At 31.4% G+C, this 13,048-nt stretch overlaps 2 protein-coding genes across 2 annotated transcripts in view; both read left to right on the forward strand.

The window, feature by feature from the left end:
- The window catches only part of LOC100164176 (serine protease lint), a 59,695-nt gene extending 51,726 nt beyond the window's left edge, over window positions 1-7,969 (forward strand). The window contains exons 5-7 of the mRNA XM_001944295.5: window positions 3,430-3,695; window positions 6,135-6,289; window positions 7,147-7,969. Of these exons, the coding sequence (XP_001944330.2) occupies window positions 3,430-3,695; window positions 6,135-6,289; window positions 7,147-7,311 (586 nt within the window). The 3' untranslated portion in view covers window positions 7,312-7,969. The remainder of the gene's footprint in view (window positions 1-3,429; window positions 3,696-6,134; window positions 6,290-7,146) is intronic.
- Window positions 7,970-12,355: 4,386 nt separating this feature from the next.
- On the forward strand, window positions 12,356-13,048 carry LOC103309488 (probable splicing factor, arginine/serine-rich 7). Its single transcript, XM_008185016.1, has one exon. It carries the CDS (start codon window positions 12,356-12,358, stop codon window positions 13,046-13,048), a length of 693 nt encoding a protein of 230 aa, XP_008183238.1.

The raw sequence follows: 13,048 nt of genomic DNA on the forward strand, positions 1-13,048 counted from the left end.
ACAAAGATCCATTTTAATTATTATTGCATATAGGATCGTGATGTGGGCAGGGGATTTGCTTAAAGCAACCCCTAATCCCGTTCCAAAAATCTTGTAAAACTTAATTGAAATTATTTCCAACACAGTTTTCAAAATGGTCAGCTCGACGCTTATATCATCGAATTTAAAACATAAGTTTCGACCAACTTTCAGCCTGGATCTCGTATTCGAGGGTTTTATACTTGCTATTGTTCATCCTGTATCCTACTGCTGTGTTGTTACGATTGACCATTATGGATACAGTTGATTAAACTACTCGTATTATAATTATAACAATAATAATAATAATCATTACCATTATCATCATCATCATTATCATTATTATTATTATTATAATTGTTTAAAGTGTAACGTCGTGCAATTTACGTTCTAACATACTTTTACTAGTTAACGTAATTATTTTTTTCCCGTCGCGTGTTGAGATACGCTCGTTCGCTTTGAAAGTTAACGCGAACTAGGTCAGCGCCGAGAGGCTCTTCGCGGAAAGAGGTCGCGCACGACGCGAGCAATTGTCTTATCGTAAAAATGGGTATTGTACCTAAATTGAAATCAATCGAATCCGACGTAAGAATTATGGCCAATGGGTGGACGCTCTAATATGCTTTACTCTTACACTACTTACATATGAACGGCAATTACTGATTTCACCCCTACTGCTCGGCATTAATAGTTAATAAATAATATATATTTAACTCCGAAAGCTTAAAAGTTACTACGAGGAAAACATAATTTAAAGTAGATACAGCTTTTCAAGTTGATTAATATTTTTTAATTACCTATCTCCTATGTCACACATAGTGATCGTACAAATTTCATTTTTTTTTTTTTGCAAAGTAGGTACTTAATTATTACATCATAATGAACAATGTACAGTAATTAGGAAATTATATAGTTCAATTTTTGTGTCTATAAAGTATAAATGCATACATTTATATTTATTAGTTTTATTTTAATTTAACACAATATTGCATAACCGAATGGTGAAACCTATAACCACAGCGATACTAACCAAAAAAATGTAGTATTTAAATTTTAACAACCATAGCATTTTTATTATTTTTTTAATTAACAAAAAAACTTCATGTTATTACGGTATTATTAGTTACTTATTTTATTGATCGCTTAACATTAAGTTAATTATTGAATCAACTAACTGGGTAAGGTAAAAATTAAAAATAATATTTATTGTATATTCGTTAAGTTTATTTGTAGATAGTAAAACGATCTAAGGTTTTGTCAAAAATAATATTAATAAGGGTCAAAAGATTTCAAAATGTCTTTTTGCATGATTCAGTATTCACGAAAGTATGAATCGATCCAGTAAAAATTTTCTCCGTTAAATTTACCAATGATTATAAAATGATTAATTAACAAGCCATCTAATTTTAAGTAAATTAATTTAGGACATAAAATATGAAAATTAAAAATTAAAAAATTGTAATACATTTTAATAACATGTGAGCTGACAAATCCATGTTCTTATAAAAATTTAATTTAAGCTTGTTGACAAAGTTCGGAAATTAATTGATAATAGTTCTAGTGTGATTTTAAAAGTAAAAAATATGTGTTAAAAATTTCAAAGAGGATACTAATTTGTGGAGTAATTTTAACAATATATTACAATCGTTTATACATGTGTAATAAAATAAATTATAATGAATTAAGAAATTTCAAACAACTCGAAATATGGGTCTAACGTAGTGAATAACCAAATATGATGCATGACATCTTTTAAAAGCAGTTATAGCGTAATGCGTCAACGTGTTTATGCATCGAAAACCGTCTACATTATATTTTATATTAATTGTGCGGTGTCTGGTCAAAATAAACCAACTCAAAAGGTCAGCTATGTGTATTTATCAAATATGTCACCGATATATTTTATTTTCTATGTAAAACGGTATAGTAGATGCTAGAAACTGTTTTATAATGTCATGAGTCACAACAGGTAGGCCACACTTCTACATCGACTAAATCACACTAGATAAGCATTAAGGAAGCCATGTAATCAAATGAATCTTGTTTCAAAATTTAATAAGTTGGCAAATTGACACGAACATGTATATATTCATTTTCATATCTTCGATATTTCGGTATATTATACCTAACTAAGTAGTTTGTGATTATTATGGGTACATCCACGGATGGACAAAATTAATCACTTCGTATATTTCAAATATAAAATACAAAATACAAGCAAGCAATTGGGCATACTAGCGATTGGGTACTGAAAATACAAAACACTAAATATATTGAATTCAATAGAAAAATACAAAATGCAAAATATACATTTGAAAAATACTGTAAAATACATATTACTATATTATATGCTTTAAAAAATTATTGTGTACCTACCTGTACAAATATTAATCATGATCAGATTTAATTTTGAAAGTTAATTAAATTATGATACCTATTATAATTACGAATTTCAAAAATATTTTTCCCTTTTAAAAATATAAGTTTTTCAAATATTGTATTACTCATCCTCGCATAATTTGGACATTGAATGAACATAACTTCTCTACTAGCGCTTATAAACATATTTTTATTATATTTAATAAATATCTGTCGGTTTTTAAGGTAGATTTCTAAACAAAATATATTTGTGTTGCATTTTAAGTTTGAATCTATCTTAATAGTTATCACCTGACAGAAATATAATGAAGAGTTTACTGTTGCGATCTTAGATAATCACGAATAGGCATGTACCTAGCCTATGTTTACACATTGCTTGAATCGGAAAATAAATGAGAAGACGGATGCAAAAGTGTAAAGGAAATGTGTGCACCTAAATATTTAATTACTATCTTATTTATTGAGATATAATTAAAAGGACAGGGGGTACCTATATGGCTATATAGCATGAATACTTTTCAAAATAAAAGGAACTCCGTTTCCTCTTACGTACTTCCTAAGTTCAAGCACTGCGTTTACGGTATACGACCTCTAGGATATAGTGTAGTATATTACTATATAATTATGTAACAAAAGTAAAGCTCGTTATTATTTTATAACTAGGCCAAAATTATAAAACGTCAGAGTTGCATAATCTGTTATCGTTTATTTTGTATTTTGGGTATTTTAAAAATACTTAAAATGTATTATAAATACCTTTACTGAAATGCTGCCTACCCTGGGCATATCCATCCAAATTTTTCTAACCCAAAACGAGCTTCAATTATTTTATATCCGTCTTATACAGAGTTCCTAATCCAGTAGGTAGAGGTAGTATAGGTACCTATAAATCTTTTGTGGTCATGGCGACATTACAAAATGGAATAGTTCGTCGTACCACAGTGTATAGGTCATAATTATTGTATTGTTACAACGATGTGCACAAAAGCGAATTCACTGTCACCGCAATAATGACTTTCCGGTTGTCCGCAGATTTTTGGCGAACCTGGTGGCGGTTTTCGGCGAATATGATATCAGCGGCGAAGTCGAGTCCAAGCGGAGCATCAGCAAGAACGTGAAACGCGTCATCGTCCATCGGCAGTACGACGCGGCAACTTTCGAGAACGACATAGCTCTTTTGGAGCTTGAGTCGCCGGTCAGCTACGATCAGCACATAGTGCCAATTTGTATGCCGGACGATGACGATGACTTCACGGGACGCATGGCCGTGGTCACAGGATGGGGACGGTTGAAATACGGTGAGCAAACGTCTTTTCGAGCAGTACACTTGTTGTCACACCTCATCATCACCGAAAAAAGAAAAAAAACAGACCTTTTACCATTCGCCCAATAAGAATTTTGAACCCAGAAATAACTCTTTCTCCTATTATATATAATACAGTAAAGTACTTTAGAAAGCGCTTTATATAGGTACTTTACCTTTCCAATGTTTGTAAATTAATATAATTCAATAACTAAATAAAACCACAAAAAGGTTTAGTACGTACTATATAAGTAATTACATAAATATTTAGGTACTATAAATATTTATTTTTATATGTTCTGAACACAAATATTTTTTGGATAATAATAAAGATGATTTCAAGTGATAGGTACATGTGTAGGTATTGTGTATACAAAATATGGATTAAGACATGAGTTGCGGTTTTTTTTGCAATTTTTTCCTGTTTGTCGAGAGGCTCAAAATTATTTTAACACTACGCTATTTGTACGTTGTACGATTAGATTAATTTTTTCTCCAACTTTTTATTTGAATATGATAATAAATAAAAACGAAGGCTGCAAAAATATTTGATACAAAGAGATTAAAATTTCACGGAACTGTACAATTTAATTTTGTGCAGCTTTGTTTTTTTTTTTAATTCACGACAAATTTAAAATTTAGTTCCTATGATACGATATAAGTCCAGTTATATTGTTCAATTAATGTCAATCTCATATAATTATTAATATATCGTACCTTTTTAGTGATTTATTATAGTGTTTAGCTGCAGCACAAGCTATTGTTTATAGTAATTTATATTGATAGATATGGCATAATTTGGAAGAAAGGTAGGAAAAATAAATACACAATACATTATACAATATTCTTAAAACAAAATAAAATAATTTAATTAATAAAAATCACAAAACAAAAAAATTACCTCTACATAAAATAAAGATAAACATACCTACTATAATACTAATACTATAATATTAGACCTTTAGCAAGCGAGCTGGAAACACTGGAATTTATGATCTATATCTAAATGAATCAACTGTGTAGTAGGAAATAGGCATATTCAAATAGAGCGTACCTATAGAGATCTCTCTCACGTAACTGTTTTATCTAAACGCATATTATTATGTTTGTGCTTCGACTTTCGGCAAATAAAATACCTATTTTACTGTCAAAAATCAATCGATTTTGACGTCCGAGAACGAATCGCATATTATTAACTGCAGATGTACAGGTAGTTAGGTATATAATGTATTCGACGAGAGATGTTCGATTCGATTGTGAAACCAATTTTCGAATTATTTCGATAATATACGCTCAATCGATACCACACTGCGCAGACCATCGGATTCACCACGACCAATAATCTTACATATTTTGCATAATATAATGAAACGTGTTCTAAAATACTTCGTAAGTCGCTCGTTCATAAAGTATGAAAACCTAAAAAGCGTTTTACGTTGAATAAAAATTAGGTGGACATTGTATAATATATTCTCCATAGTTTCTACTTCCTTCTTTTTAGCTCTGGACATTACTACAAATTACAGAAAGGGCGGGGGGGGGGAGTGCAGTAACAACTTGGTCTTAAGTCTAGAAACCAGCTGCCAGTATAATAAGCCCATGATTACGTAGATTTTTTTCTGATTTGGCGAATACCTGCGTCACGCACTTGACTTCTAAAACTGGAGATTTTTTTTTTAAATATGCAACTTGTAGTCTTATATTATTATTGTATACTTGTTTATAGTTTATAGTTAAGTGTAAATCTAGTATTATTAATCATTATATTTTAACATACATAACTAGAAAAAGTTAACTAGGTACCTATACTTTCTGGACTAAGTAATTGACTTGGGCGCGTGGTTAACACGTAAGTACTGGTGTACCCATAATAATCAATTTAAAGTGAACTTAAAAAAAGACAAAATTTTAATTTCACCACCTGACAAATATGTTCGTAAATTATTGGTCATTATTAGAAAACTTTCAAAATTTGTTTGACTTAATTTTCACCAGTATGCCAACTTGAATTTTTTCACTGCAGAGTTTAGGCTGCTAGAAGAACTGTATTTTGGGTTATAGCTTGATATATTACTCTCTATGTGGTGGGTATTGTCGAACAACTTTCAAATTTGTTTGTCCATGAACAGTAACGCAAGTTCTGGGGAGAATTTGGCAGCGAACAAGTTAAAAAATGACAATTATAAAGTTGGAAAAATGTCCTTTAAAACAATTTTGTAAAGATAACTTAACGTCTTAGTGAATTTTAGTTTGGAATCTGAATATCAGCAGAGATGGGTTGAGGTATGACTTATGAGTATTGAGTATAATATTATAAACAATTATAGTTGTTAAGCTAGAATACCCTGAAAGTTGAGATCTGCTTGTACCTGCGAATATATTAAAGACTACAGTATTGTCACAGTTTAATATTATAATATGTATTTTCAAACAGGAGGTGGAGTTCCAAGCATCCTGCAAGAAGTGCAAGTTCCTATAATTGAAAACCAAGTGTGCCAAGACATGTTCGAGACAGCAGGACACACAAAGAGCATACTTAGCAGCTTCTTGTGCGCCGGTTACGCCAACGGACAGAGGGATTCTTGCGAGGTATGTTCAGTCCGAATCGTTTTAATATTGTAGCAGATTTAGAATCTTTATTTGATATTGGAAATGAAAATTTCATGGTTTCGTTAAAATTGTATAAAAAATGTGATAGATTGATTTTAAAGTGACACATGTACTTTACTTTTACCCAAGAAAAATAGGTCAAAAATCACTTTTAAAATATTATAATAATTAATGTTGGCAAAGTACGAGTATACCTACATTGAAAATATATTTTTAAATATTACTCAAATACTTTTAAATCGTAAAATACTTCAATTTCAAATTGTATAATATGCCTATTAGGTATAATGTATATCGTAATATTATTTTACATCATAATTTTTAAACAAGTCATTGTTCCACTTAAGTGACATGATTGTTTGACATGTTCATTTGTCATCTGTATACAAGTACTTATAATATATTATAATTAATGATTCTACGGAATTACATTTTTTCTTTTCAACGTGTTGATTAAAACATATTATTCCAGTCTCACGATAATTTTATGTTCAAATGAATTTTGAAATCACGAAATTTGTTGTACAAAATTATACAATTTAATTAGGTACTTGATAGTAAAAATTGCATACCTAGATATTTGAATTCTTTTACCATAGCTTACACTTAATAACCAATGAATTTTATGCACATGGTTACATGAACTAGAATTAATATCTCTCATCATAATATTATTATATACGCGGCTATAATATATAGTCATATAGAACAAACTCAACCCCATATAATATAGTGATATTATTATGCACACCATATTATTATATTATAACCCTCTTCCCAGTGTGATCGATCTCAGAGCTAATTTTTGTGTGTTTTCGCGTTTGATTTCGTCATAGGGTGACAGTGGCGGGCCTCTGATGATCGAAAAGGACAACGGTCGCTGGACCCTGATTGGCACAGTGTCACACGGCATCAAATGTGCCGCACCGTATCTGCCGGGCGTCTACATGAGGACCACGTACTACAAGCCGTGGCTGCAGACCATCACGGGCGTACAGTAGACACATCGCTGCCGAATCGTCAACACTATTATTGTTATTGTTGTTTGTTGTTGTTTGTTTGTTGTTGCTGTTGTTATGATTTTATGGTCGTACCGTTATATGGTAGAATATAATATTATGTAGAATAAAATATAGATGCCGGACCCCTCCTCATATTATGTCAACAGACCACATATCATCGCGCATCGTATTATATCTTACACCTATAATAATAATATTAATGATTAATTAATGTGAAGGTTTATATCACCCACCGTGTGTGCACGCATTATACATTCAAATATTCAATGTTGGGCAATAGTAAGTTACCTTCCAAAAGTAGGTAAGAATCAGGTTACCATGTACAGTAGGAAAAAAGTTACTCTATTAATTAGAGATAACGCAATGAAATATTACGCCAGACACTATATCAATGAATAGAAAAGATTTACCAAACAAGTTACACAATTTATACATACACATTTCATTTTGTTCTTAATTTGATATTAATAATAGAACATTTAAACTTAAAAACAAAGATATTTCGAATGTTATAACTAACAGTTATACGAATTATCATCAGTACCATTAAATAGGTACATACTATTAATTCCACGCATTACTCAGAATTACTTTTAAAAATTGATTCGACTACAATAATCAAGCATATTTTTCATTTTAAATTGTTACTAAATTACCGATCCATTATATAAAACAATTATTTCTTTAAATCTAGTAAAAAGTAATTTAATTTCAATGTCACAACTCAACGTCGAAATATAATCTAAATATATATATTATATTTGTATGTATATATGTATGTATATATGTATGTATGTATGTATGTATGTATGTATGTATGTATGTATGTATGTATGTATGTATGTATGTATGTATGTATGTATGTATGTATGTATGTATGTATGTATGTATGTATGTATGTATGTATGTAAGTATGTATGTATGTATGTATTTATGTGTGTATGTGTGTGTGTGTATATGTGTGTAGAGACTCATCCAGTGACCACATAAGGCATACGACGTAATATCGGCCGTCGACCGCGAAGAATCAGCCGGGAAAACAAATTTTGCTGGGAGTATGAGGGGAAACAGATTGAAAATGAAAAATACCGACACTACTAGTAACAATATTTTATATGTATCATAAATATACAAGGTTGTAATATCATAACAACTGACAAACGTCTCTATTTTACCCCTCCGATATTTTGTACTATTATTTTCATCGATTCGATTATTTTCGACGATTTCCCATTAGTGCATGACGTGATAATCATATCAAAGGCGCGTATAGGTACATTATACCCGTCCGAATAAAATATTATCATAGTAATCAGAATATAATTTTCGCCATAATTTATCACTGTAAATTATTATTTATTTGTTTATTTATTTATACATATTTATTATTTATATATTTTTTTTATGCAAGTGTACATTTTATTTTAGTTTTTGTAACGTTATACGATATATATATATATATATTATATTGTTTGAATCTTTCCTTTCTACTATATTTTTATATTTATAAGATTTATGTACATTAGATACTGTTTTTATTTTTATTTTTCTTAATATTATAATAATTATTATTATTTTTGTACTATTTTATCATTTGGATACAACATAGGAATATATAACTATACATTACTTTTAATGTGTTGCCTGAACGTGAACACAATAATATACTATAGGTACATACTAGAGATAATGTTATTATACTATATACGCATAATAGCGCACGTACATTATAATATATTATAATAAGTTATTATGTCGTTCAATGACTTTTTTTTAATACATAATATATGAACTTTTTAATTAAACATATAAAAAAAACATAAAATATAATGGCGTTTTATTAATATTATAATAGGTATACTGTTATTATGCTGCAGTGCTTGAATTAGAAAAAAAATGATTCAATAATCATCAATAATAATCAAAAAATGTGTTCCTGTTTTGAATTTACTGCCTTGTTGTAATATGTAATTAAGACAAATCCCCATGTTTACAACTATTTCTATACCTACTACAATATAAGTTATGAAAAAAATTCAAGATCAGTGATTTACTGATACATAAATTATGATTACAAATCTATTATCACTACTCTCAAGCCAGCAGCATGTTATAAATGTTTTTGAGCCGTATGTAATTTTCGTAAATTTTCTATTAACTCCATCACGCCAGATATATGTTTATGACCCACCATAAATATTGTAACGTCTCCTATTCACCTATCGCTTCGCATTCTACCTAGGTGTCATCCTGTTTATAATAACGGATCTCGAAGACACGAAAAAGCGGTGAACAAAATAATAATTGTGATATTTATATTTTAACTAGCTGAACCCGTGCACTTCGTTGCCCATTAAGTGTACCAACTATATGTGACTCAAACTTTGTTCAATTCGTTATTTAATATTCGGTGTATGGTTTCGAAATTAATCTTGACTTTTCCGTTGCCCAGAATAAAAATTCTGGTTCGGAGCAGTACATTATCAGGTAGGCAATCTACCTGCGGTAGATCGCGGACCCCGTGCTGTATGTACGTTAGTGAATGATTTAACTCTAAAGTATCAAAGTTATACCAAGTTTGTCGTATTCTACCTATGGTGGATTGATATAATCAATTAATACAAAATCCTAGCCTAACCGTACTAAAATCAGATGAATAAACGCAAACGCATACAAAAAAATTCATTCAAATCAGTCTAACCATTTAGGAGGAGTTCATTCACAACACACGTACAGTAGAATTATTGAGCTTAGCAACACATTCTGCGATTCATTTTTATATTATATGAAATCAACAAACATGCCTGATTAACTAATAGCAATCAACATAATATAATGCACTGTTGTGCCACTGTTGTATTTTTGACATACAGCTTTGAGATTTCCTACGTTTCCGATGGATTTTCCTAAAATTTTATTTCGTAAAAACCTTCTCCTGACAGCTACGAACATCTTAAAGAAATTTGAGCCAAATCGAACCAGCCGTTCTCGATTGATGAATTGTTATACATTTTTGTCTCCATTTTTATTTATATAGATTTGAATCAATAAATTTAGTAATAATATTATAAAATATAAATAGAATAATATTTTTATTATCTATTAATATTTCGTAATACTCAGTAATATCATCGGGATTCAATCAAATTATTATCTTCGCATAAAAATACTCGTTTTAGCTAGAATTATAAATAACGTATTTTTGTGGCTTGGTGTGGTGTTGCTAGCTCTACGAGGGGGGTGCCCAACCGGGATTTATGGCAATAAATCCTTGGCATACATACAAAACGTGTTCCAACTACAACCATTCCACGGTCTTTCAATTCTATGGTTTCGGTTTGGTTATTGTAAATGGTTTTTTCACAACCCGTTGTGAATTTACCGCCTTATTTTTATTTGTGACAAATCCCCTGGTTTTACAAGTATTATTATATTACAATATTAGTTATGAAAAACTTACAACATTAACTCAAAAAAATTAAAATAAAATTCTTGTCTAAATAAAAAATTCATTTTATAACTTTTAAAAATCAATTTTACTCACTCTTGTTGTACTGTCTTGTTATCTGTCATTTATCATAGTGTATACTTATTATGCCATCCAATATAGATTGTATATGTTGACTTACAATAATAAAAAAAAAAGTTATGAAATAGAATTTCAAGAACAGTGATTTACTGATATAGAAATTAAGAATTTTAATTGTAACCTCTCGGATGCTCCAACTAGATCCACCTTATCTATAAATAGTTACTGAAGTAGAAAACCGATACATTATTCCTAATACTTATTGTGTACACAGATGAATAAAAAAATAAATCATTATAAAATAAATACATAAATATATCCGTTGCTCCGATCATAATCTAAAATTATAATAAATATTATTTTAGAACAATTATTGAGATTATTTTAGTTATGTTTATTTAAAAAAAATATGTTCACCCTTATAAGGCACATCACTCCCACGTTATCCATTTTCCCGGTGTCGTGAATTTATATGTATGTTTTTTAAAATACCTAGGTAATTTATATAAATACCAATAATACAATATTTTGATCACGCGGAGTTATAGAAAAGTTATATAGCTAGGTACACAACTGTTGAGTGTTGGTATATTCTATTGTATGGCATTTAAGAATCATGGTTTATTTAAATATTTAAATGTATTTCCAAATTACAAGGACGTAATGTACTATATGTGAAAATCGTCGTCCAATAAAATTCTAATTAAAATGTACAACAAAAAAATTTTACATTTTATTATGTGCCTATATATTATTATTGGATAACGTTCAAAACTTAATATTATACGAGTGATTTATTTTATATATATACAAAGGTATAGGTTATGTCGATGTAACTCCCTGTGATTGAGTACCGAATTTGGAGACAATGTTGTTTATATCATAAAATTCACGCCTGTTAGTCACACGTTGTTGGTCGTTTAGTTTGAGGAGGTGATAAAGATTATAATTTGGTGATAATGTTTGTGGTTTGCTGGTACGGCTTGGTTATAAGGGTTTGTGATAAGGTTTGGCGCTTTAAAGGATTCGTTTCGATTACGGGAATGTTTGAATTTGAGTGACCAGATATTATCTCACATGGGCCGAGGAAATCGCGGTAATTAAACGGGATTTATACGGTCCCTTCGTGTACGGATTCGTTTGAATATCTAGCAATTTATTGGTCATCGATTTACGTACACGTATCCACGATTGCAGTTTCATGGCTTATGAATTTTATTATTATTATTATTATAAAGAATTTTCTCGTTATACTTTTTTCTTATAATCTCCTTGGAGTCCACTACCTATACACGTTTTATTATATTATACGATATAATATTAGAATGTTGTGCATTTGGCCTAAATCAAAACAATAAAACGCACCGCCGTTATCGCCTTGGTGACCTGGTCAGGATTCATGTCATTTAAATAAACTTTATTTTTACTCGTTTCGTGCGCACCTAAGGTTTTTTTTTATAACAATTATCGTTTCTACCGTTTATTTTCCTCGACATGGATGGTGAAAGCACCAATGATATCATTGTGGTAGGGGAAGATGTGACTACTGAATTTTCGACGATCCCATTAACAATGGAGTTCGAAGAACCTGAAATTGTTAATCATTTAACCGTGAACAACGAACCGGTCGAAATGGAACCGGAACTTCAGCAGGAACCGATCGCGGAGTTAGCAGTGCCACCAGCGGTGAGTACAGCTGCCACCACAGTTACAGCCATTCGGCTGGGTTCGGGGGCGGATGATAATCCGACCACGGCGGCTAGTGACGTCGAAGAAGAAAACACGGACAGGCGCGCCCGTCGCACTCGTAGCCGTGGCCGACGCAGCCGACGTGGCCGTGGCCGTCATAGTCGTGGCCGTCGTAGCCGGAGCCGTCGTAGCCGTCGTAGTCGGAGCAGAAGCGACTACGACGACTTCTATGTGCAAATCGCTGACGATGAGATCTCCGCCGCGCCGGCCGGTAGCAGTCGCGGTAGCCGAAAGACGGCCCGTGGCCGTGGCGGAAAGGCTACACAAAGCAATCACGGTAGAGGGAAAGCTATCCGTGGCACTCGTCATGGCCGGAACTCATCCAGCGGCAGTCGCAGAAGCCGGAAGACTACCGAATGTATGACTGCGCGGACCATGTGGAGCGAACGCTTGCGTCCCCTCAGCCTTCTTCGGAATAAGAAATCGAAGACCAAATGA

Source organism: Acyrthosiphon pisum, chromosome X (assembly GCF_005508785.2).
Source record: "Acyrthosiphon pisum isolate AL4f chromosome X, pea_aphid_22Mar2018_4r6ur, whole genome shotgun sequence".
Lineage (NCBI taxonomy): Eukaryota > Metazoa > Arthropoda > Insecta > Hemiptera > Aphididae > Acyrthosiphon > Acyrthosiphon pisum.